At 36.2% G+C, this 26098-nt stretch overlaps 4 protein-coding genes and 1 non-coding gene across 11 annotated transcripts; 3 read left to right on the plus strand and 2 right to left on the minus strand.

The window, feature by feature from the left end:
• Positions 1-1068: 1068 nt before the first annotated feature.
• LOC140885645 (U2 spliceosomal RNA) lies at positions 1069-1264 on the plus strand. Its single transcript, XR_012151064.1, has one exon. It is a non-coding gene; the product is annotated as a U2 spliceosomal RNA (small nuclear RNA).
• A 689-nt stretch (positions 1265-1953) lies between these two features.
• Positions 1954-5935, plus strand: LOC140880676 (uncharacterized). Of its 4 annotated transcripts, XM_073285315.1 has the most exons (6): positions 2235-2353; positions 2561-2652; positions 3330-3439; positions 3523-3894; positions 4353-5049; positions 5793-5933. In XM_073285315.1, exons 2-6 carry the CDS (start codon positions 2616-2618, stop codon positions 5870-5872), a joined length of 1296 nt encoding a protein of 431 aa, XP_073141416.1. In that variant the 5' UTR covers positions 2235-2353; positions 2561-2615; the 3' UTR covers positions 5873-5933. The 4 variants fall into 4 exon arrangements, with proteins under 4 accessions (XP_073141414.1, XP_073141413.1, XP_073141415.1 ...); XM_073285313.1 differs by lacking the exon at positions 2561-2652 and having other exon boundaries at positions 1954-2353; positions 5796-5935; XM_073285312.1 differs by lacking the exon at positions 2561-2652 and having other exon boundaries at positions 1954-2353.
• A 569-nt stretch (positions 5936-6504) lies between these two features.
• On the minus strand, positions 6505-7957 carry LOC140880678 (E3 ubiquitin-protein ligase RDUF2). 4 transcript variants are annotated; one of them, XR_012149708.1, is made up of 3 exons: positions 7022-7957; positions 6830-6933; positions 6505-6634 (listed from the first exon to the last, which is right to left on the minus strand). XR_012149708.1 is itself a non-coding variant. In XM_073285319.1 (3 exons), exons 1-2 carry the CDS (start codon positions 7875-7877, stop codon positions 6887-6889), a joined length of 903 nt encoding a protein of 300 aa, XP_073141420.1. In that variant the 5' UTR covers positions 7878-7957; the 3' UTR covers positions 6529-6634; positions 6870-6886. The 4 variants fall into 4 exon arrangements, 2 of the variants coding, with proteins under 2 accessions (XP_073141420.1, XP_073141419.1); XM_073285319.1 differs by having other exon boundaries at positions 6529-6634; positions 6870-6933; XR_012149709.1 differs by having other exon boundaries at positions 6545-6666.
• Positions 7958-9725: 1768 nt separating this feature from the next.
• On the plus strand, positions 9726-14621 carry LOC140880081 (uncharacterized). The gene is made up of 8 exons (XM_073284178.1): positions 9726-10263; positions 11136-11300; positions 11505-11597; positions 11672-11787; positions 13010-13108; positions 13189-13494; positions 13614-13778; positions 14059-14621. Exons 1-8 carry the CDS (start codon positions 9913-9915, stop codon positions 14342-14344), a joined length of 1581 nt encoding a protein of 526 aa, XP_073140279.1. The 5' UTR covers positions 9726-9912; the 3' UTR covers positions 14345-14621.
• Positions 14622-15000: 379 nt separating this feature from the next.
• LOC140883083 (uncharacterized) lies at positions 15001-25385 on the minus strand. The gene is made up of 11 exons (XM_073289388.1): positions 24923-25385; positions 23339-23561; positions 22764-22911; positions 21793-21900; positions 20392-20549; positions 19440-19605; positions 18159-18295; positions 17046-17730; positions 16669-16781; positions 15589-15844; positions 15001-15474 (listed from the first exon to the last, which is right to left on the minus strand). Exons 1-11 carry the CDS (start codon positions 25170-25172, stop codon positions 15184-15186), a joined length of 2535 nt encoding a protein of 844 aa, XP_073145489.1. The 5' UTR covers positions 25173-25385; the 3' UTR covers positions 15001-15183.
• Positions 25386-26098: the final 713 nt, after the last annotated feature.

Here is a 26098-nt window from a genome sequence, read left to right on the forward strand (position 1 = left end):
GTTTAACCTCTCACTTCTCATTCCACATCTCACTCACTCACTCACTCACTAATCCACAAATCCACGTTGAATTTTCAACCCGCTTGCAATTTCTCAACTTTTTTTTTTTCAACCGTCTTGAATTTCTCATCGTCTTATATAATAAATTTTATTTCTAATTTTTAAAACTATTTTTACCTCACTTTATTATAAGATAACTTTTTATATTAATTTTATCAATTCAAAATAACTCATCTAAATTACATTATTTATATTTTGATATTGATATTTGTATACTATATATAACACACGCATCACATGTGCATAATTGCTAGTTATTAATAATTAAAGTGAGAGAGGTTAATAGTAATTACATTTGATGAGACTTTTTTAATATTCTAAATGTACTCTTTTGTTGTGACTTTTGTTTTTTCATTCAACTTTGATTTATTTTTTTTAGTGAAAGAATGCTTGAATTTGTTTCACTGTGCCACAATCATAAATTATTCAACTTTATATAATCATCTTTTTTTTAGAAAAAAAACCGTCCATCTTCTATATTTTGTTTATACACATTGCATGTGTCACAATTGCTAATATTATATTATACACACACATCACATGTGTTTATGCCATTTATCATTATTCCACGGCTTTATTTACTCGACTAGTATGCATTTTGACGTTTGTATATGCTAAACTATAACATCTTATAAAAAAAACATTGAGATTTTCTCTGAGTAGTTTCCAATAATGTAGAGATCGAATTAAAAAAAATTCATGTCATATTTAAATCAAAATACATACATATCGAACAAAAAACTATGAAATATCCGCCAAGCCCTTAAACGAACTTATTTGTTATCAATTGAATATAGAATATTTGGAGTCTGGTAATGAGAATTTTTCTTGAATTGAAGCAGTGTGAGCCTTTTTTGTACACGTTGAAATCTTAGCTAGCCATTCGAATTTCGTAGCTTCAAAAATTCTGCAAAAATTGTTTTAGTTTCAAATATCCCACATCGCTGGCTAAGTTAAATGATAATGGTCATGGTACTATAAAGTGCGTGACCCAAGACAATGAGAAGCATACCTTTCTCGGCCTTTTGGCTAAGATCAAGTGTAGTATCTGTTCTTATCAGTTTAATATCTGATACGTGGGCCAATGGCTCACACGATATTAAATTTATTTTTTTAGGGGGAAGGTCCATTAAGTCAGCTTGCTGGCTGGGTCTTCGAGCGTCGTCCTTGCGTTGCACTATTGCATGGGCCTGGCGCACCCCACCAAAGCGAGTGTATAAAATTTATTCGTTTTAAAGGCTTTATTATAAAATGCCCACGGGGAAGTAGGTAAACAAAACCGACAATATTAATGGAATAAATAATATTGAAACTAAAAGAAAAATAAATGGTGCGAAAAATTTTGTTTTTTATGAGTAGAATCAAGAAGTTGCACAATTTTCGAAACGAAACATGATAATATTGAAACTTAATGAAAAATTAAATAGTTATAAATCTACGGTGGTGTGCCAACGAACTCGAACTTATTTTTTAAGAAAATACATACACAAGTTTAATTGAACTTTTATCAATTCTAACAAGTTTAATGATAAATTACAAATTTAAATATTTATCGAATCCATTAAAAATTCAAATACAAAAAAAAATCCATTAAAAATTAAAATACAGAAAAATATAATTTCTTGTTAAAACTTGTAATTTCATTCTAATAAATAACATTAATCGTTTTTTATATATAATTTGTTAAGTGTAAAATATATAAATTAAATAAAAAAAATATTATTTATCATTAAAAAGCAGGCTCACAAAGTCACAAGCTTATTGACAAAGATTTTCACAAGCTTATTGACAAATCTAATATTACAAAGACAAAAATTTAAATTGTTAATTTTACCGAGCCTAGTTAAGGAAACTCAACCGTTAGTTGAGAGACAGAGAGAGTGATTCGTCAATAGAGTTTATACGGAAACACATGTCCGCACAACCTTTAGAGAGAGAAAACTCTACAAAGATTCAAACTTTCCCGAATGCACACACCTGTATACACACAGACACGCACCCGTAAATCTTCTGGAGAGTGAAATAGGTAAATATTTTTGTCGGCACTGATGCTGTGTTGGGCATATGGGGAAATCCGTTCATCGACGATTGCCGGTGGCGCAGCAACATACGCATGGCAGTGCTTCTCCAACAACATCCCTCTGCCGGAGATGTTCGATGAACTTCTTTGATTTTAACTGCCTGGTTGTCTTGGTGCTCAGTGTCGCGGCTTTTCTTTCTGCCATTTTCTGGGTCTTGCCCAATCGCTACGGGGAAGCTGGGTTTGATGCTGACGAGTCGATGAAGCTTTCGGGTAAACTGATGCTCGCATTATGAATAATTTATTCCGTTTTTCGTATTTAACTGGGTTTTGGAAGAGAGTTGGTGTTGTGGTTTTGCTTTGGATTAAGGTAAAGTGATGATCGAATACTTGTTAGTTGTTGTTGCAAACCAATTTGATTTGATTTGAGATTTTCACGAGTTGTTTGCAATTTTTGAGCTGAGTTACCGCCATTTTCAGGTCAGGTGTCTAGTTAGTATTTCGGGCTTTCTCTGTTCTCATAGTCGAAGTTGAAATGTCAAGCTTATTTTTGAATCCCCAAGTGCAAATATGTAAGTTGGTTTTGGAGGTGAATTTCTAGCTTAGCGACTTCATGCCCCTTTTAAATCTGTCATACTTCAAATGTCTTGCTAGACTGCTATAGCCCAGAGGCCAGAGCATGGGCTGGTTCTTGTTTACTTGAGTTAATTGTTTCTTAGTTATTCAAAGACATGGGAAAACATTGTTGTATACAATTAAAGGATTAACCAATTCATGAAAATCGACTGGATGGTTCGATTTATTCTTATTTCAGTTTGAAATAGTGTTCATTCATGAAGGCCTGTGGGGAGATCATATAGAAGTAAATATGATAAGAGTTGTTAAAATATCAGTTTAAAATATCATGCTTGCCGCTTGGATATTAGTTTTAGTTGAAGAAACGGCTTTATTGTGGATGTAAATAGTTTCACCGATGTAAGGACAAAAGAAAGTGTTGATGATTTGGTTTTTTTACGTTCTTGTGTTATAATGTTCTTAAACTTATTATTGTCCTTTTTTGTTGAAAAATTCATTTCATCTCTATGGGTTCTTACCGAGCCATTATGAGGGTTAGAGATTTTATAAATATTTTCCAGTAGAATATAAAATAATAAATCAAGATCATTGTACTTAACTTTTAGGTGCTGCTTGAGATTTTCAGTTTACAGTTTTGATCCCTTTCTTAAGTTGCGTCTGTTTCTTATTTCAGCCACTGTTCAAGCACACTTCAAGCTTCAGAGACTGGCTTCCGAGCTGGTTCCTTATATACCAAGACTAGAATATGATATCAATGAAGAGATAGGTGTCCATTTCTTTAAGGTCTAACTCAAATTGGTCTAAGTTACTTCTGTTTGTTTAACGAGTAGAGACAAATGACTTGACAATCAATTTATTTAACTCAGGTTGCTGTTCTGTCAATGCACCAAGCAGGTGTATCTAACCGGACTAACGTGTTGTTTGGCTTCTGTTCTAATGTATCTAACAACCCAATATCTCCAGTGTCGTTAAGTGTACTGAAATCATCATTAGTTGATTTGTTTCTTCAACAATACAATATGACATTGACCTACTCAATTTTCGGAGAGACATCTTCATTTGAAATTTTGAAATTTCCTGGTGGGATCTCCATAATGCTGGGGCAAGCAGCTATGTTTTTGCGTACACCACAGGTCCTTTTTAACTTCACCCTCAATAGCTCAATTTGTGAAATCAGGAAAAATCTTTTGGAGTTGAAAGAACAGCTAAGAATTGGATTGCAATTGGTGCCCACTGAGGTAATTTTATTTATGTCGGAGTTCCTTTTTGACTTCATTTTAAGTTTGTTTTAGATTGGGCAATAGGCGATGATAATTCAACCATAATTGTGTATGTGTTTACAAGCTCTACACTAAGACTGCATCCTGACTCGTTCGTTTTTAGTCAATCCTTGTTAAATTTTCCCCAATTGGAAATGATTATGCATAAAGTAATACCTAATTGGGTGCACTCTGGCACCTTCTAAGTTCTAAAAGCTGTCTTGAGGTTGTAAATGATGTCTATTGTGTGTCTCATGATTTCTACTTTTTGAAATTTCCCATCATTATTTACATGAAAATGCTCACCTTTGAAGTCCTTTTCCAATTTCATCAACTGGAACATAGCTGTCATCTTTTCTAGATTTCACACTGATTCACTGCTTTTCATCTCATCAGGTGCAATATATTTTCTTTTCCTTTTCTATTCTTTAATGCAGGCGGTGTTTATTCAGGCAACAAACAAGTGTGGCTCAACACAAGATCCAGCAGTTACTATAGAAGCTTCAGTTGTATCTGATATGGGATCTATGCAGCCAGAGAGATTAAAACAGTTAGCTCAAAGAATAACTGAATCTCCGTCCATAGAAAATCTAGGCCTTGATCATACAGTATTCGGCAAGGTCAAGGAAATTAGCTTATCTTCATTTCTAAACCATTCACTTTATGCACCAACACCAACTCCTTCTCCATCTCCGGCTCCATCTACAGAACAGATCTATAATTCAAGCCCATCGCTGTCACCATCTCGCTCTCCTGTCTTGTCACCCGGTCGTAACTGCCATTCCTCTGTTCCATCTGATGCAAGCCTGCCCCCTGCCCCCAGTTCAAACAATGCTCCTTGCGTTTCTCTATCTACTCCTAATTCTCCCTCACCTTCAATAGATCCCAGCAGTATAAGTCCGGATTCCACTTATTTGCCTTCCCATCCCACTTCTCATCCTAACCAATTCTTTCCTAGTTTATCTCCTCATGCCTATTCCGAGCCGCCATTGGCAACTCCTGAATCTTATCTCTCGCCAAGTGTTTCTCCATTGCCTTCTGGTTCTTATGCTACGCGAGGTTCGGACAAGTGGAGTGTGGAAAGTTTGGTGTCCCCACCACATTTTTCATCATCGTTTGCATCTTCCATGTCATGTAAGTTAGTGCAGCAGATTATCTGTTTCCTCTCTCTCTCTCTCTGGATCATTTTTGTAATACCTATTGTTTAGATGCCGTACGGTTGATATAATGGAACTTCTCTTTTTATTATTTATGCATTTAATTTACCTCGGACCTCAGGACGGGGACTGAGAAATCATTAGCCCAATACGTTGTAAATAATAGATATTATGAACTTGCTAGTTGCACTACTATGTTTTCCCATGGGAAAGTTATACTGTATCACCATCTGTCACAAGTATAGGAATCATTGGTTCACAGAATGAGTGAATGAACCTTCGTCAAATTCTGGAACGATGCCATAGCGAATGTTTGTGAAGGTCCACTATTTACACGATAGAAAGTTTGCGTGTAACATTATCAAGACCACAACCCCCACCCCGCTGGAAAACGTGAAATTGGTTTCTACAGCAATGATTTGCTTATCTAGAGTTCCTGTTCTTTCTAATTTGAAATCTGTTTACTCGTACTTTGGTTTTTCTCTAACCTTTTTCCTTGGAATTTGCTGGTTGAGAGTTGCATTTCGATGAGGTGAGGTTTTCTTGAATATTATGCAATCGGTAAGATCTGTTATCAATGAGCACTTGTTCGTGTTATAAAAGTTTTCATTTATTTTAAACTTGTTCGGATCAATATTCAGTCCTGTGTTTAGGGTTACGGAGTAATGATATTATTGGTCCAGTCGATTTTAAAAGGCTAACAGTATCCTATTCTTGCAGCAGGTACCATGTGGAGAAGGATTTGGTGCTTCTACTTGACTGGAGTTTCGACACTTTTTCTTGCCCTATGGACGTCGTAAGATATCTCACACACGTTTAAACACTGCTTATTATACTGGCTGGGGAGGTGATTAAGTCAAGACTTGTCATGTGTATGGAGCGAAGAGAATTAGAGGTTTAAGCCAAAAGGTGGCAGACCTCGCCTTTTGCTTCTACATGACATCATAGCAAATTGAGTAAGTGGAATCTTGTCGTGTTTATGGAGCGAAGAGAGTTAGAGGCTTGAAGCCAAAAGGTGGCAGGTCTCGCTTTTCGCTTATAGCTATATGGCATCTTATGCCATGGGAATATTAGGTCATTTCTTACCAATGGGAACGAGTTCCCATCATACACACTAGGTATTGAATAATTTCCATGTAGTTTTCCGAAAGAACTAACTGTAAAATCTACAGGTTCTTTCTGAATACCTGCATGCAGGAAAGGTAAATGTGTTGAACTTGTTGGATATGTGAAGTTGTGGAACAATATGAAATTGAAGTAAAGAAATGAATCATCCTCTTATATCTCAGACACACACACACACACATCTTCCCATTGTGGTGAGGCTACTCTCTTAGTTTTATCGGGATTTTGAATATTATGGTAGCCTTCAAATTGTCTATATTTACAAGAAATATCGTTTTATGATCTTTCACAGTAATAACAGTTAGAAGTTCTAATCCAATCCTTCCACGCCCTCGGACCTCGGTGTTTTGTTCTTCTTATTTCGAGTTCCACAATATTTGTAAGTATTTGTCCTCGCTTATGCTTTTCCTCTGGGTTGTTGCTTTAAGTTTGTGGCCCTGTTGCCTCAATGAAGTTTAAGTTCATTCTCCTTTGCAATGTATTAATCAATCAAAGAAAATAAAGTAATGGCGTTTGTATACAAAATTACTTGCATTCACGCATACACGTGTGTTTGTGTGTGTACAAAATTACTTGCATTCACGCATACACGTGTGTTTGTGTGTGTAATGAATGGGAGTTATATTGCGTACCTGCAATTGGCCATCTTTGTAGTTTTACACTATGTGTTACCTTAGAACATGCATGTTTCAATTCAGATGATCAAAGCTAAGCCAAGATCGCCACCACACGCTCTCTGTCAGCAAATTTTCTTTAATATATCCACATTTTGGTAAAAAAATCTTTAAAATAACTCGACTAGAAATATTTGAATTGCATCGTACCTCGACCAGAAATATCAAACCTGTTGTCTAGAAAATCGAGACAAAGTTGAGCCCAACTTTGAATCACACTGAATGGCCTCGAAGACAACATATTCATCCACCTCCAGCTTTGACTCCCCCTCACGTTTTCTTCCCCTTCCTGAAAATCTTGAAAGTGGTAGTAATCTCCGAAGCCGACGTTAGGGAAACCTCGTACCTCTTGTCGGCAGACGGGGCACGTGTTGTGTAAATGCAGCCACGGGACGATGCAATCGGAGTGGTAGAAATGTTTGCAAGGCAGCTCCCTCACTCGATCCCCCACCTCGAATTCATCCTTGCAAACGGGGCAGCTCGAATCATTCTTCAGATGCTCATCACTTATGGCCACCAACGGCAGCGCTTCGATGGCCGAGTCCTGAGCCGGATGAGGGCCTGGCCGGTCGTCCTGAGTCGATTCTGAGGTGGCGTAGTTGGAGTTTTGGCTGAGGTGATTGAGATTCGCTGGTTGGATGAACATGTTTTCTGGAGGTGAGACGGGCCTTGGGGGGTGATCGGGGCCGATGAATTGGAGTAGTATCAAAGCTTGGCGCGGACCGCGTTCTTGGCTCTCGTTGTTTTGTTGTTGTTGTAGTTGTTCTTGTTGATCCAAGATTCGTGCTAACGAGTCTAATGCACGTGGAGATGGTTCAAGTCGTCTAGGATTTGAGACTTCCAGTTCGTACCTGATCTGGCCTAGACAAGTCGGGCAAAGTATTTCGCCTAGGTTGGTGGTGGTGGTCCGAACCGTGCGCCGGCATCGTCGACACCAGTAGTAATGGTAGGTTCTCCTTCTTTGGACCCCATTTGCCACACCACCAGAATCTCTCATCGTTGGCATTTATTTGTATTGGATTATAACGTTGTGCGAGCAATGAAAAAACAACGGGACACTGTTTTTATACATGTGTATTGGTGAGATATTTGAATGGAAGGGACAGAAAGGAATGAATGGCTTATTGGGAATGAATTGGAGATTCTTTATGTGACGAGGTTTGTTTCTTTTCTATTTTTCCAAGAAAGGGATGATTAAGGATCAAGCATGATACCATACCAAATTGGATATAAACCATTTTTTTTAAATGTATATTTATATGTTAAATAAATATAAAAACCATAAAATTTTAAAAATAATTAAATAGAGTACGAGTAATGATATTATAAAATGAAATAAATCAACGTCCGTCGAAGTGCATGAATTTTGCGGTATGGGACCCGTTGTCTCTTTGTGGTGAGATGTACTTTTTAAAAAAAAAGAAAAATGATTGCCCTTTCTCGTTCTCAATATTTTATAATTTATAAAATGAGGTTTTATTACGAGATAAGTTAATACAATTTATATTTGTACAATGAAAATTAATATATTTTCATGATTTGGATAAAATATTAGTTCACAAAATTGAGATTTGAGACTTCTTCATAAGAGTTTTTGTAATCTTGATTTATTATGAAAATCTAGAAAATCATTTTTAATAAAATTTAATTAACTTTTAGACTTAAGAATCACAGAAATTTTATATATTATGACTGTCGTAGGAAAACGCGGTTGTTCTTAAAACTCATGAATTCAAACAAGTTTTTTGTTTTGTCTTTTTTTTATTATTATTTAGAATCAAACAAGTTAATTAAATGGTTCAAGTCAATTTGCCTCATTCATATTCAATTTGCCTCATCTCGATTCAACTTGTCACTTTCGTTAATTTTGTTATATACTTTCACATGCGTTCAGTTAAATTCAGTTTCGGGATTTTATATTCCTTTTATCAATATCTACTTCATTATAAATGAAAATATATAATTTGTTTAACGTGTTTATTTTTTTTTTTGATGGAGTCGGGTTAATTTTTGATTGGGCTTTTTGTCGTAAAAAAAAATTTGATGGGGCATTTTTCCATTTTATCTCAATTAACATTAAATATCAAGCTACTCAGCAAAACATGAGATATATCTCATGCAATTGAAATTGATTGTGAAACCGTCTTATAAAATTTCTTCTGATCTATTAAGTTATACTTTTAACCGTCTTACAAAAAAATTTGTGATCTATTAAGTCACACTTTTTTTTTTAAAAAAAATAATTTATTACTAGAGTGTTGGCGTGCTATCAAACGTTATCATGTTTCGATGTCACGTTGATTTTCGAATGAAAAATATTAATATTAAAAAATTACAAATTATTTGAGGAAAATTGTAAATTGTTCGACAACAAAACAAAAAACCAAAATTACAATTTTAGTCTCGTATGTTTGTCATTTTGTAATTTCGATCATCTATATTTTCAGAGTTTAGTTTTAGTCATGTATGTTCTGATTTTTGGCAATTTTAATCATGTATGTTTTGATTTTTGGCAATTTTAGACATTTTTTTTTTGAAAATTCTTACGACATTATACAAGTCAGCTCCACATCAGCGCCATTTTGAAAAAATGACTAAAATTACCGAAAAATCAAAGGTTGTGTACTAAAACTGAAATCTGAAAACATAAAAATCAAAATCGCAAAATTACAAATATACAAGACCAAAAAAATAAAATTTTCCGAAAAATGTATAAATTGCATGAACAAAAATATAATTTAGTTCAAAATGGACCGACTCGACTCAGTTGAGCCGAGCGGTTGATGGGCGAGCCGACTCAAATGCAAGAGCGGATTGGGTTTTGTCGCATAGGCGGCGAGGCCAATCAAAACCTCAACTCCTTCCTCACCCCTAATTCTCTTCTCTCTCTTTCCATTCTCTCTTCTCTATCTGAGAGAGATTACTCCGCCAAGAAATCCCTTCATCCATGAACGATTAGCTCAATCTAGGCCTCAATTTCGAACACAAATCAAGAATTTCGAAGTTGAGACGCAGTAAACGAGGAAGATTTCGACCAAGTGATGGGTCACACGGTGTTTCAAACAGCGCAGATTATGCCACTGGCTCCCACCCACAAAACCTCACCTTTATTGCCGCCGGCCACCTTTTACCGGTTACCGGTTTCTTCGCAGAGAAAGTGCGTTCTGACGATTAAAGCGGCGGCGGCGTCTTCGTCGGCGGTTGTTGACGGTGACGCAGTTGCTAGTCTGGAGCGATGCTTTCTGACGTCACCGCCGGCAACGGATGCTCCATCATCGAGGGCTGTGGATTTTGGCCCCTTTATGAAGGGACAATACGGTGCATTTGGCGCGGTTACTTTGGAAAAGTCGAAGCTTGATTTGACGCAGAAACAGACCAAGTCTAGCCCCGAGGTTGCTTTGTGTATCATCTTTATTAAATGAAGCTGTAAAAAATTGATCTTTTTGTTTGTTTTTCTCTCTTATTTGGTTGGACGATTAGTTAAATTATGTAGTAATAGTTCGATAACTATTGTTTACGGGAACTAGTTTAAGGGATTGTTAGCAACATCTAAAAAATGTGATTCTGCATTTTTCCTTCACAAATGGCAAACACTCTCCAAGTGAAACGCTGGCGTGCATTTCTCAAGCTTTAAAATTTGCTGGAGATTATTAGGTATTTTCACTAATTTTGGAGAGCGAACGGCAAGGTATTGTGATGCTGAGTTCACTTGTTAAAATAAATCCGAGAACAGTGAGAAGGGAAGAATTCCACGTTCCAAATTATGCATGTGGCTTTCTTTTTGGTACCTTCTTTTAATGAATTTATTATCTTTATTTTATGCATGGAGAATTTCAATTTCAGACTCTATAGTTTCTAGCTTACAGATCTTTATTCCATGTGAAATTTTATCACATTTCATGTGTTTCTTCAAGGCATCAGCACTTTTGACTCTATTTAAGGGGTTCTGAGACTTTATTTGGAAATTTCCTTATGTGATTATAGTTTTGGTTTAATTGTCATGTTCTTTTTGCTTGGCCCAAATAATCATCCTTCCCAATTCGACCTTTCTACTGTGAATGATGATGCATGAAAACTATTTGTTGCTCTTTTTGGCTGTTTGTTGTATTGATTGTTGGCATTTTATGTCCTTGGTTAGCATCTATCTATTTAGTTTTATCATGCATTAAGTCTATTTCTTATAAAGATCAAAGCTTAATCAGAATTAGCAATTTTTATCACATCAGACATTCACTCCCCAATTTATTCCTTCTGAACATGACAGCTTTCTACTGGGGGAGGAGGTGGTAATATTGGGAAGGGTCTCAGTCATGGTGGAGGTGATGGAGGCGACGATGGTGGCGATGATGATGATTACTTCGATAACTTTGATGAGGGCGATGAGGGAGATGAAGGTGGTCTGTTCAGGAGAAGAATGATTCTGGGGGAGGTAACCAACTCCTCCATCACAAGAAATTGCTGTGTGTTAACTGCTTTATAAGTACAAATTTCAGGCTAGTCTGACAAATTATTGTTTTGTTTCATTAAAAAGTGTGGCCGCCGCACCAAATATGTTTTCCTTTCACACACATGAACAAATTTTATCAGGTGATTTTTTTTTATTGATAGGAGGATGTTTTATGTTCTTTGCTAGTTGTTTGATCGGAAATTTGTGGATGCTGTGTTAAATGAGTGGCAAAAGACAATGATGGATTTACCTGCTGGATTCCGTCAAGCGTATGAAATGGTAATATTCTATTTCTCCTCTATACTTGGGATGGATGACCTTAAAATGGAAGCTGATTTGTAAAATGTCATTAGGGTTTGGTCAGTTCTGCTCAAATGGTGAGATTTTTGGCAATGACTGCCAGACCTACCGCTGAGAGGATGATTTCTCGGTCCCTTCCCCAAGGATTATCTAGGGCTTTTATTGGCAGGTGAATTTTAGTGTTCTTTTCCATCTCATCCGGATCAATGATCGAAGTTCACTATTGTTACTCTCATTTATTTTATATTAGGTTATCACATTCTCTTGATAGCTTCATGATATATTCCTTTTTCTTTTCTTTTCTTAATAATATATTCCCTTTTCACGAGATCTGAATCACATGGCTATTAACTTCTGTTCTGAAGAATCTTATCTTATATATTTTTATCGTGCTGCAAAGTACAATGTCCTTATCCTACAGTTGAAATGTTCTCTTTCGATCCAGATTACAGAAGCTCTGATCGTGAACTAGCTTTTTTGTACTCCTGTGTTCTAGAGATCTGCCCCTTCTTGGTTGGTCCGTGGGCATGATGATTGGAATATGGTGAATTATTCTGAATCAAAATTTCGTGAATCGACTTCATGGCTATCCGATGCATATGCACTTTTATTTTGACAACCACGGGGATCCTTTTCGCATCTCAGAATGGCGTACTTTATGATTCATAATCTAGAATTCGGATTCATGGAGCCTAGGATGGGGTTGGACTCGAAAAGGTTCCACATTTTCAGAAATGGTTGGTTTTAGTGTCAGTATGGGATCTTATGCCATTTGGTTGATTCTTTCTGGGATATAGACGTTTGGGTTTTTGGAGCTTGTGAAAGGATACCACAAATAATTTTTCTGGTGTTGTATAGCCCAAATAGCAAAAAAGAATACTTATCATGCAGAAATTCTGCAAGCTTTTGTACTTTTTGGGCCCCTAAAAAACATAGAGTGTCCTACAGCTGTACTTGTGAGAACTTTCACGGATCCTTTTTCATTGTTTACTGATGTCATCTATGAGTAAAAGTTCATCATTCAAAGTTAATGGTATAATGCTAGCCACCAGTATAAAATATGATTATAGTTACACGTTTTGATGCTCCTAGATAGTTTATGAGCGTCATTACCTCGCAATGGAACTGAAGTTATGCCTAAGATTGTAATAAATCTGTCATGATTTTTTTTGGCATGCTATTTCCTTTTAAAAGGGTGTATCTATTTGTTTAATGCCATTGTTTTATGTTTCTGAAATCCATCAGCTACATAATATTTTTGTTGGGTGACAACTTCTAATTATGTTTTTTGATGATGTATGCATCCTTGATAAAACCTAACTTTCATTGTAATGTGGTTTTTCCGTGTAGGAGTTTCCTGATTTTTGATTTAATCTTTCATGTACGCACAGAATGATTGCAGATCCAGCCTTTTTGTACAGACTGCTTCTCGAGCAGGCAACAACTATTGGTTGCTCTGTTTGGTGGGAGATCAAGAATCGCAAAGAGAGGTATTAATTTAGAACTGCCGTGATGAAGATTTTTTTTTGTTGCTTAGTTGCCAACTGAATGAACACTTACCCTGTTGCAGGATTAAGCAGGAATGGGATCTTGCCCTCATTAATGTGCTGACTGTGTCGGCTTGCAATGCCATTGTTGTCTGGTCGCTGGCTCCTTGTCGTTCATATGGAAATACCTTCCAATTCGATTTGCAAAATACCCTGCAAAAGCTTCCCAATAATATATTTGAAAAGAGCTACCCATTAAGAGAATTTGACTTGCAAAAGAGACTTCAATCAATATTATTCAAAGCTGCAGAACTGTGCATGGTGGGATTCACTGCTGGAGCTGCACAAGGTGCCGCATCAACCCTTGTTGCCAGTAAAAAGGAGGGAAGGTAAAACATTTCTGATGGATTTAACTTTAATCTCTATTTTTCTGGCTTTATTGTTTTTGGTTATATCTCGTGCTGCCATAGAATTACAACTTCTTGGTTCACAACTGTTGGTTTTGTAGGTTATCAGTGACTATACCATCTGTAAGCGCCAATGCACTTGGTTATGGAGCTTTCCTTGGTCTTTATGCTAATTTGCGATACCAGCTCTTGTGTGGTTTTGACAGAGCAGTAGTTAGCTACTTTGATGTCATTGGAGTTGCTCTGGTTTTTAGCACAGCCCTGAGGTATGAATTCTCTGTGTGACTGTCGAATGGCGAGCATAGCATATGAAAAAAATTGTTGTTATGAAAATCAATTTCATCTCATTATTGCTTTGTATTTGTGATAAAGATGGCCTTGTGATTATCTCTATCAGACAAGTCATTAATGTATGCATTTCGATGGATGATGGCCTTTTGTTTCTGTGGTCATACCTTCCCCGAGGGATGCAATCAATTCAAAAATTACTTGAAATGCTTCTGTTGCAAGTTACATTTTACCAATTTGCTCTTTAAATGCTTACAGGATCCTAAATGTTCAGTTAGGAGAGACATCTAGGTTAGCTTGGCTTGGTGTTGAGGTGGATCCATTGGCTCAGTCAGATGATCTCTTGAAGAAGGCTTACAATAGACCCTCTGAAGGATCAAAACATTCATCTTCAAAGTGGTTCATAAACAAGAACACTGTCGTCTCTGGGCTTGGCCTTCTTGGGATCAAACAGGGACAAAATGATGAAAATTTGAATGGGGAGGCACCTCCCCCCAAGGTTAGGAGAAAGAGAATTGTTCGGAGAAAAGCGGCCACGAGTTAATTGTAGTTGCTATCTACCCTTCAATTTTGCAGCCTAGTAGCGGACAGATGATCGCGATGCCCTGGAGTATTAAAGCGACGGAATCTAGTGGTTTGATGGTGCGCCACAGAGAGCTATCCTTTTGGCATCATGGGACCGACGGTATTATGCTAGGGTGATGCTGCTTGGAAAGAATTTATTGCCATTTTTCAACCTTGTTTTCTTATTTTTAGTCTTTCATTATTGTGCAACATCAAAAAGTTTGGGAGTCTAAAAGCGAAGGTAAATTTGTTGTTCACGGCTCTATATTTCAGAGATGGAAAACAAAATTATTACCAATACTCGAGGAACAGGGCGAAATTCTTTTGGACATAAAGTAATAAACAAGTGCAATGAGAATAATAAATACTATTGTCGAAGAACCGACGCACCCCCGGTGGAAAACACAATTAACCCCTAGTCAAGAAACGAAGTGGACTTAAGGCTATGAAGAATCCATTATACTGCTGCAATTCTTTAATGTGTTTCGGACCACTCTTGTTTGCTTTGGTTGTTTTCATCAAAATAGAAGCAATCGTTGCTTTGGTTGGGACACTTCATTTCTTGATTCTTCAAAAGTCATTTCTGGTTTTGGCATCAGATAAGTCCAGTGATTTGTCTCTCTATAAGTTTCGGACTGAAAAATCACTGAAGATGATATGCATCCTCATTCTTAAAATTTTGTATTAAAAACTGCCATGGTTATTAGAAATCTATTGTCTCCATTGAACATTACATTAAAAAAAAATTATAGACACATTTTAATGAAAGAAGACGAGAAAAATCTTCCTACAAAACAGAGGCCAAATTAATGGTCCTTTCTAATTACTATTCCAAGTCCTTTCTAATTTCACTTGACCTGTTTGTTTCTTTAGCTTCTTTTGCGATGTATCTGATTCTGTTTCCTCAAACGGGAGCACAACAACAGGAGATGCTGGTACGGTGTCCCAACGTTCCTTGAGAAAGTTCATAAACGCCACAACCATTTGCCTTCGGAACTCGAGTTCCCTTGTGAAGAGATCAAAGATTACAAATGCAAGAACATATTTGAACGGAACAAGAATCAGCACGGTTGAAACCAGTAGCAACACCAAAGCAACCTCTGTAGTTGTCTGGAATCGGAAAAAGTCAAATGAAAATCATCAAGAAAGGAAGATGCTCGCAATCTGCTTATTGAACAGTGAAAACTGGACCCTGATGAAAAAAAAAAAAAAAAAAAAAAGTACCTGAGGATCTCCTGCAAGAATGATAGTGCGTATCTTGAGCAGCATAACATTCACATTCTGGAGATATTTCTCTACTTCACGAATGGCTTCTTTGACAGCAATAATTTTCTGGATTGTATTCGATGGAGGCTGATCGCGTATTGTCACATTTCCAAAATATCTTCCAAGACGACCTTGTTCCTTGAGCCCCTTCAGCAATAACATACTAGCAGCTAAGATCATCAAAGACACAGGGAGTACGTAGAACATCAAGTTCCTGACAAGAATGAATCTTTGGTTAACTTATAAAAAATATACAAAAACAACAGTGAAGAGTTTAGAGATACACAAGTTTGTTTGGTGTCAATGTGTTATTTTCCACATTAAAGATGCTTTAGTATATGACCTACGCGACTTAATCCAACAGGAAAATAAAATGTATTAACATCAGTTTGCATGAGTACACCCATCTCATTCACAAGAGTAAAGTTGCAGTTCAAAGAAGTCAAAGGATCAGGCATTTTCAAGTTTTGCCTCAAAAGTGAAGCAGTTTACTCTGCATGATCACCTGGACAAACGTACCTGCAGCTGTCTTTCTTCATACCAAATTTTCACAAGTTCTCACAAACACACCAAAGTGTAAGCTCGTCATGTTTCTGATTTTACAACTTATCACCACGAGGTCATTAGATTGCCTACATGTCTACAAAAATTAGCAGTATGACCAGGTAAAATACAAGCAGCAGCCTACATCATACTTTTAAGACACCATATTTTTGGTTTCCTCAACTTAAGATTTAAATAAATGAAGTGCATTTCGAATTTTATTTTCTTTGTTTTCTTGTTTGCAGCAACTCTAGTATTTTACAGGAATTTGTGTTTCTATCTAGCTAGCTTCACTAATTTTCATATTCTTTAAAACACGCTGGCTCTCAAACACAAGTACAAGAGGCAGCCACAGCTAGAATATACCTCAGAAACCTTTGAAGTGATTTAATAATAGGGAAACGTGAGAGCACTACTCATGAGTCATGAAGCTAGCTGGAAATTTTATTATGCAAATTAATACCACGGATTTCAATGTCTGGAGTAGTAGAGTACCTGAAGATAAGAGTAGATATAAGTCCAAGAAATGATGCTGTCACAAGCGGATCATCCCAGCGTCTTAATCTTTCAAAACTTCGAGCACTAGAAGTCAGAGGAAGCACAAGTTCCTGAAAACAAGAAACACCCATCTTTCAAGGAAAATCATAATGATATGAAGCATCATAACTTTTGTTACTATAACAGTGGGTCTAATATAAACTCCACTCAGAAAGTATAAAGTGATTCACATATTACATCTGTTAAATTATACTCTTCAAGATGCATACAAGAGTAACACAACCCATAAATGATGTCATTCGCTTGGGGTAACCCCAGATACACATGAAATTGAATAACTACATGCACTCAATTTTTTTTTGGTAGATCCTGACCTTAAAAAGGTCAATGTTGCTGGGAATCCCTTCGATCATTGCAGCATCAATTGTGGCTTGTGTTTTCTCAGCCAACTTGTATTTATCTCTACAAATCATTGCTGCTTTTTCCACCAAATTCATGTCAGCTACGACAAGGTTTTTGCTAAGTACAACTCCTCTGGAAGACGTGTTCTTCCAAAAGCCCAGAGAAATATTGGAAGCCCATGAGGCAGATCTCATCCATTTTCGCAAGTAAACACTACCGTCAACATCATAGACATGAGTAATACCTTCAGGCACCTCGCCAATGGGTCTCAAACGTAGATCTGGTTCATTGTCACCCTCTGTCAATTTCTTAACCATGGCTCCACCCCAACAATTAACAGCAAGGGTTTGAAGAACGACATCACCGTATGGTGCATTCTGTAAAAACGAAAACTGAACCAGTTTCGTAGGCTCATCTATAGTCCTTCTCATGTATTGAAGAGCCTGAAGTCTGGCAATAGAATTTATGGCATGAGTAACTGCTCTATCCTTCCCTTTTTGAGCCCCATATATGTCATAGACTGATGAATCACGGGCTTCAGGACCAAACTCATTTATGAACTTGTGTAAACCAATAACTTCATTGATGAATGCATACCACACGTCTCTTCTCGTTCCACCTCCCAAGTCAACAAATTCAAGTACCAATGGCGCAGACCTGAGAGCAAACAAATTAATAAATGAATTATTGACCCCACATTTTAAATACTTTTTTCCAGAACATAAAAGATCATGAAAAATTTCACTGAGTCGAAAAAAATAGAAGGCTGCACTCTGAAATCACTAGCAACAGCCTCCAACATTTCATAGTATTTCTCCTCAATGAATGTGCCTGTGTTTTTTACAGGCTGAAAATAAACAGGAGTAAGTTCAATAACTATGTTTATAACAACAAAATTTGGTTTCAGAACATACTATTCTCCTGATCAACAAAAGTAGGGAAACCAAATGCAGGCAGAGCAGAAAACAAAAACGGTCAAACATACAAACACAAATACACTTGAAGTGTGATAGAAATTCAAAGAACAGCTACCCATTTCCATGACACAATTCATAAGCTACAATAGGACAGGCAAGCTTACTCACTCCGGGCCGGATGAAACAGAGATAGCAGAGTCAAAAAGATTTGATCCCAAAGGCCCAACTCTTGCTTTCTCTAGTCTCGAGCCACTTCTAGTAAGATCCAGCCTTAAGGCATCTTTCTCTCCCATCAAGTTAACTGCCTGACATGGAAGTATAATCTTATCAAACGGAATAAAACAAGTAAAAGAATTTCACTTTTCTTTGCTAAAAAGGCCCAGACGTGGTCAAGTTAGCAGCCTTCTTTTTTATCCAGGCACATTATTTCACATAAATGCAAAACTTGTTAGTTCTAACTGGTCATAAATTTTATCGATCTATTTGATGTAGCAATCCACATGGGCCTCCATGAGGTAGAAGGACAAAAAAAAAGTTGTGTCCATCATCACAGTTTATATTCCAAGTTCCAATCACGTCAGCATATGATACTTCCATCAAATTATATTTATTGTATTGAGCATCCATATTTCCAACTGGATGATGAGTGGTGCATTGAAATATTTTGGCTTCCAGGGAGCTTAGGTGACAGATGACATAAAGGACACAAAATTATTGAATAAGGCTCCATAATGCCCCCTTTAGATGTCATGGTCAAAGAAGAAATGTAGGGAAAAATGCTTTTGTTGACAAAAGAGTTTCTGCGTTCTCTCTATTTCAGAAAGGAACAACTGTAGTGATAGATTATATTTTGGCAGTAAATGGAATCATCCCCAGTGGCCATTTTGCGAAGGACATAACATATTAAAAAAGTAATCTAGTTCCTAGATGAGTAGACTTGGTTCCATCTCTGAACATCTATTTCAACATTGTCGAACCTACTTAAGACGTTAAATGCATTAGGATTCAACCAATGAATAGTAAATAAGGAATCATCAAACTCTCAATACAGACTGCACGTGAGACTTCAGATAGTAACAAGAGACTCAATGAAAGAGATGCTGGCAAGTAACTGAACACAGAGCGTAATAGCTAAAAATTTGCACCTCAGTTCAAAACTTACGTTTAGAGATCTTTGTGAGAAATAATGAATGACATTGACACCATTTAGCCAACTTGGACACAGAATAACCAACACTCATAGGTTTCTTATATTTCATCCATCACAGGACCGCGGCTTTAAAATCAAGAGAAACTCAATGTGGAAAATAGAAGGGAGACACCAGAATCGAGAGTCTCACGCATAAAGGCAAAATTTATGGTCAAATTCGATGACAATGATAATCACTCTAATGCACTCCTTAGCGTCATTAAAATTTCTCTCCTGACATGATTATGCCCTAGATATACCTCAAAGTAGAGTGCTTCATCAGTCAAAGTAAGTTTTCCAGGCCATGACATGTTATTGTCCCATTTCATCACAGGTTGCTTTCTGCTGGAAGCAAGGCAGAGTATTCTCTCCTTATTAACATGAGAAACCTCCGGAAACTGGTAAGACTTCCGACCTTCATGCACTCTACAAAACAGAAGGGACAGCATATGCTGAAATGTTCAATCAAGTATTACATATTCAGAGATATGTCAGAAAATATCATTGCAACTGAAAAAAAGTAGTTCTCTTTATCTTTGTATAACAGAATGATTCATAAATTTACACCAACCCTGTAGAACATAAAAGTGAACTCTGCCTATTTTGATGTTATAATAAAGAAACTGCTATCTCAATAAATCATGCATATAAATTAATGTGGAATCTTAAGCAAAGTGGCATGAAGCCAACATAATGCACCTTAATCTTATGCAAGATGTATACACATCACTACAGTTTTAGATCTTATCCAGGTGTTCCTAACATGTAAGTAAAGAGTGGCTCCTACGCAAAACTAAATGAAAATTTGCTGCTCCCACTATCTGCCTGAAAACAAAGGGGAATAGGGAACAAAATAGACAAACACATAATGAAAAAGACTTGAGAGCACAAGAAGCAAACCATAACATTAGAATATTTAGCATTCATTAACCTAATGCACTTATAAGCAACTTTAATGGATGTCCGTGGTCAAAGTTGAACAAAACTGTAATTTATGAGATAAAAGGCTTTTTCGGATCAAAATGCTATGCAATCAACATGATATTAGAATTTTGCTTTCATATTTCGAGAAAAAACATTTTTCTGAAACAAAATGCATGCTTCAGAATTTCTCAGGTTAAATTGCACAACAATCGGTCTATTGCCCCACGAATGAACAGAGACAACTGCAAATGCTGCAAACTAATCTGACCAAGCTTCTTTGAATCTTACTTGAGGAGTTCTTTAATATATGCTAACCATATGCTAAAGGAGATTCCTTGATTATCACCGGCAAGAGCTTTGAAAAGATAATGAGCCGTGGAATGATCAGCCACACCAGACACAGCAGGAGCTATACGAACAAAGGCCTCCTCTCCCACGAGCTTCCTCTTCAAGTACAATAAACACAGATCTTATTATTGATAACTTGATATTTGTGATTATTGAAAACAAAAGTTTTTATTTTGTGTTAAATCGAGCTAAAGAGGTGGGGGATTAGTCATACCCCCATTAATATAATTCAAAACTCGAGATCATGGGGGAACATCACATCTCCAATGCAAAAAATAAATTAAATTTGCCCGTATGGGACCACGGACCACGGACCACGGACCACGGACCACGGACCACCATTTCTTAATGTTATAACACAAGAGGGTGACAAAATAAAAAAAAATGAACTTGTAAGTTTGCCAACCCATCATCATCACATCAAATATGCCCCTTCAAAAATGATGGAGAAGAATTTAAATCCAGAATGCATGAAAATTGAAACAAAGGGAAATAAACCTAAAATTTAAAGGGCATATTTCAATGAAGCTCAGCATCAATGATGGATATTTGTGGTAGTAATAATGGAAAGTACTTTGATTGCAGTTTTAAAAATTGCCACGAGCTCCAATATCCTGATAGGTAAGGTAGAAGGAAACTAAGGAATTTCTTAAGAGAACATCAACAAATTTTTAATCAAGCCCTACCTCAACCCTGAAAAACGCTCGTAGTGATCCATAGGCCACACATTCAATTGATCATTTCAACCTTCTGACTCTCTGCTTATAACTCACTCTAACACACAATATATGATTATATGTAGTTGGAGAGACTCTTCTGATTGTCCACCATCTACATTTTGTGAAATCCATTGCAATGCTTAAGAGAATTCAAGAAATTTGTGTATCAAAAAAGTAGAGTCCGCCAACTTCAGTTGTTCAACAAGAACAACCTTTGGAGAGAGGAGGAGGGAGAGATAGTTATGGACATTACATGGTCAAGATGGTACCTTCGCACTGTCATTACTAAGGAAAAGAACTAGTTTTTCCGAAACTTAAAAAAAAAAATTGTAAAAACTAAGGTAACAAGAAACAACTATATCAGATTATGTTTGGTCAGGTTTTCAATATTTCTCCTTACAAGATGGGGTCTTTCATTACATTAATTTTACATAGAATGCAGCTACATCTTAAGTTACCTTCAGCAATTCCAAAACTTTCACACTCATAAAGGTGATTTATTTGGCCTACCTAGGATAAGATACGACTATAAAGAATTAATACAGAAAAAGTAGATGAAAACTCAATGTGACAAGGTGTCGAAGATATGGCATATTCTTATAATGTCTATGTCAGAAAGTACCTGAAAAAAGATTTTATCCAGCAATTTCTTTTGGTGATCCTTTCTTTGGCGGTAAGGATTCTCCCAGGCAATCATAGTCATAAATATTAGTCTCTGAAATGCAGGTTCCTGATAATAGAGCAAAAAGACTAAGCATAAAAAATATAAAAGCTAATGCTCAACTAGATTATAGCCTAAGAAAACAAGAACAGATTGGACAGGCAGTTATAGCCTAAGAAAACAAGAACAGATTGGACAGGCAAAAGGGACTTGAAGGAGGTTATTGACTTAAAATATTAAATAAGATAGTTTGTAAGGCTTGAGTTTTCATTGAATGGAATGTAATAGCATAAAGATAGCACAAAGGATTCTTTAAGAGAGAGATCAAGTAAGTTACACTTTTGACATTGTTCCTAAATTTGTCCATGTTTGACACTTGGCAGACTTAGATTAACTCATCATTGGCAGCTTTTTATGCACTCAATTTTCGGCTAAAAAACATTGATTTGTCGTGCATGGACTAGCATATGGTTCTTCATGAAATGCAATATTCTTCAACTCTTCTCATTCATTAAAATGAAAAAAAGAAGATATTTTCCTCTATAGAAAATGAGGACGGATGCATCAAATATGACTTCATCAACAGAAAATGTTTCATCAACTGCCACCTAATCTCAATCAAAAACAAGTTCCCAATGAGAAATATCCAGAAAGAACAGATAAAAAACACCCTCACTCACAATAAAGAAAAACTTACAACAAACAAATACTAATGCAACTTACAAAATCGAACAGCTAGTGATAATTCTAAATATAAAAAACCACTAAATATGTAGAAAATAAAGGTCAAAGAGGATTTCAACAATAAGCACTCACCAATCCACCACACATACACCTCTATGAGATGGCCTATTAACAGTAGGATAAAGATAACTTGATTTTGGTATATTGAAGATAATCCATGAAATTAACTGAGTGTCATGTCAACAGACCTTAAGATTGGGATGAACTTCAGCATTATTTCTAGACAAAAACCTGAAGCAGCAATACTCCAACAAGCTACGTGGATCATCATAAACGGATTCAGAAACAAGTGCTTTGAATATTTTCTGCATTTTCTGACCAGTTAACCCATTCATTCTGTATACATTAGAACCAAATGAGATAAATATGAAATTGCTATTTTCAGCAGAATAATTTCGCATTGACCACATTATACACATACGCAAAGCAAACCAGTTGATGCAGCCAGCACACAAATTTCCTATAGACACATCTTTGGGCAATTTCACTTTCACTCTTGCTGATTGCTACAAATAAAAAAAATTACATTTTCTCATCACATTCTCCTGCTTTAGACCATTCGAAATTCAAAATCATATTCAGGATATTTATCACATTATGAAAGAAAGTCTAATTGTATGAATCATCTTAATGAAATTAAGCGCTACACCTAAAAAATCTATTCAAATTGGACCTGCCTACATAAAATAGAAAACATACAACAAATACAATAAAATCAACGACTGATGGAAACCTAAAAATATGAAAAACTGAAGCCAATTACCGGCTGAATTTCTCGATGGAAACAACAGCAGCTTCTGAGAATTCTCCTCCTGGGAGTCTGGAATCAATAGTCTGTTCGGTAATCAAGAAGTCCTCCATATCTTGATCATCATTCTGAATATCAGGGATTCTCTCATGAACATTTTTTACAAGTGGAGAAGCCACATCATTTAAAAACCTTTGGGTCTTTGTCAGCCAGTGGTTCACTGATTCTTGTACTAAATCTGTTGATAAAATAACATTTCAATAATATTCTAACATGCAACCTATTGGTGCTATGGAGCTTAAATATGTTGTTTACTGAGCCATGACAGGGTAGTAATAAAATAGAGACGGATCGGAGAAATTCAAATTTTACATAAGCATCATATCCTAACACAAGTTTAGAGAAGTAAAAGAACTTGGCATAAAAAAAGTGTTTGACTCTCTTGGAAAAACTATATCTGATAAAATAAGATTCTGATGTAATGACCCTAAATCTTACGTGAATGTATAAAAAGCTGCAATAATGGAGAGGTCAAATGAGGTAACCTCAGAAACTGACTAATATTTCAAGAATATGTGTGGCAGAGTGGGTAATATAATAGTTCGAAATTCTTGAGAAGCTATGAGTCTCAGATAATATCCACGCACTACAAAGGGTAAAACTTAGGTAAGTAGATGATCCAACCGATACCACCCATTAAATAATAAATATAAAATCCACCAAAATATGAGTCAGTTTAAGTGGTTAGAATGGTGAATATTACTGCTTGGAGAAAGAAAGAGTTTGCACCATTGCAACTCCTGTTAAGCGAATGTGCAACAACTCAAATAAGTGAACGTGCAATAACTCGAATAAGTGACCACTCGACCAAATGCAAACATTGGTATGGAGACAGAGAGCACCATTGGTAACTTCATTTAGTGGCAAGAATTCATTAAAGAACATGGATCATCCTTTGTGCCCCAAGCCCCAAGTCCAACTCAAGGATTTTAGAATGGTGTACAAGCCAAAAAAGGTTGTTGATTAGAACTATATGTAAACATGGTATGGAGAAAAAGAGCAAATTCGTCAATTCTTTCTAGTGAAAATAATATGTCAAAGAACGTGCATCATCCTTCCCACCCCAACCTCAAATGATTTATCATATCATACATCCAAAACCGATGACCAGTCATAGCACCAAATGGTATCAGGGCGGAACTAAACCAACAAAATGTTTCTGCTTTCCCTCATGATACATGTCATATCGTGCAAGCACTTTTTTCTCATGTAAAAACTGTGTTCCAAAAAACTTGGCGTGAAGAGATTTCAGGGTTCGTCCCACACATTAAGAGATTACAACAAATAAATAATATTTTAAACACAATTGCACTCAAAAAAAGCAAAAATCCAATGCACAAAAGAATTAAACAAAAAAATTTACTTATCAAAGCAGTCAAATTTCCACTAATCATCAACGAATGAAATCAAATACTGCTAAAACTATTTACCGCAAACCCATCGCCAGCAAAATCAAGATGATTACGAATTTAGGACAAGCGAGCAAAAAAAAAAAAACAAAAGAGTGTAATACAGTCGGTGTAGGCTTCATGGACTTACTGACATCAAAACCATTGAGCTTCAGCCTTTTCTCTTCCCAATACTGTCTCACCTGCCTGACCCCAAACTTGTCATCTGTAGAAGGTGGGGAAGAAGAAGAAGGGGAATTCGAAGAAACTAAGTTCTTTTCACAGCAGAAAATCTTGAAAACCAGCCTCTGTTGGTGGGGAAGCGCCGTAAAATACGGCGATTGCCTCAAGTGGCATCCTCTGAATGGTGATGATACTTTCGAATTAATAGCTTCAAACATCTCTTCTCTGTATTCGGTGCCTAATCTTTTGCGAATTTATCCACTAAAAATCCCAGCTTTAACATAAAATATGAGATTATTTTTGGTAAAGGTAAACGAAGACAAATAACGAAGTTGATGTGCTGCTACAGTGTTTCATTTGTCCTTTATGACAAGTAAATTTATATTTTTCTTGAAGAAGGGGAAGGGAGGGGTAGTTGCCTTGTGTACGGCTGTTATCGCTGCAACTTGTCGATGGAATGGGAATAAAGTTAAATGAACGAGCTTTCATGGATTGGAGCCATTCAGTTGACTCATGGCTTGTAGAACATTCTGTGGGAAAAAAGCTTGATTCTTGATATATGAATCAATCCACGTCCTACAATATAGGAGAGATCCATGAAATCTACGAGGATTTTTTGAACAAATGGGATAAGAATTAAGAACATTTGACAATGTAATGTGCTCCTCAAGGGCAAGTCTTTAGTGTTGTGTTTATACGATTTTCTTTATTTTATGGGGAAAAAAATGGTTTTATCCATACTTGGTTCATGGTTTTTTTTTTTTTAATGTAACTCGGTGTAACAAAGAGATTTATTCGAGAAGGGGAGAATTTTTTTCGAAGAATAAATAATCGATGCAAATTTTTAAATAAATGTTAGCATATAACCACAAAATCATATAGCTAGACATTTACTTTTTCGACATATATTTATAAGAAAAATGGTCCTTAAAAACATATTGTTAATAATGTGTGTGTATATATATATATATATATAGTTTTGATATCACGCTAATATGTGTTGTGAAAAAGTAAAAATTTACGGTAAAAAGTAAATACTCCAAAAACTTAAAATATATCAAACTCTACACTTTATAATATTTTTCTCTCAACTCAATTGTATTTTTCATCACAAATGAAGACCTATTTATAGATCCACATTTGA

The sequence above is a fragment of the Henckelia pumila genome, chromosome 2 (genome assembly GCF_033568475.1).
Source record: "Henckelia pumila isolate YLH828 chromosome 2, ASM3356847v2, whole genome shotgun sequence".
Taxonomy (NCBI): Eukaryota; Viridiplantae; Streptophyta; class Magnoliopsida; order Lamiales; family Gesneriaceae; genus Henckelia; species Henckelia pumila.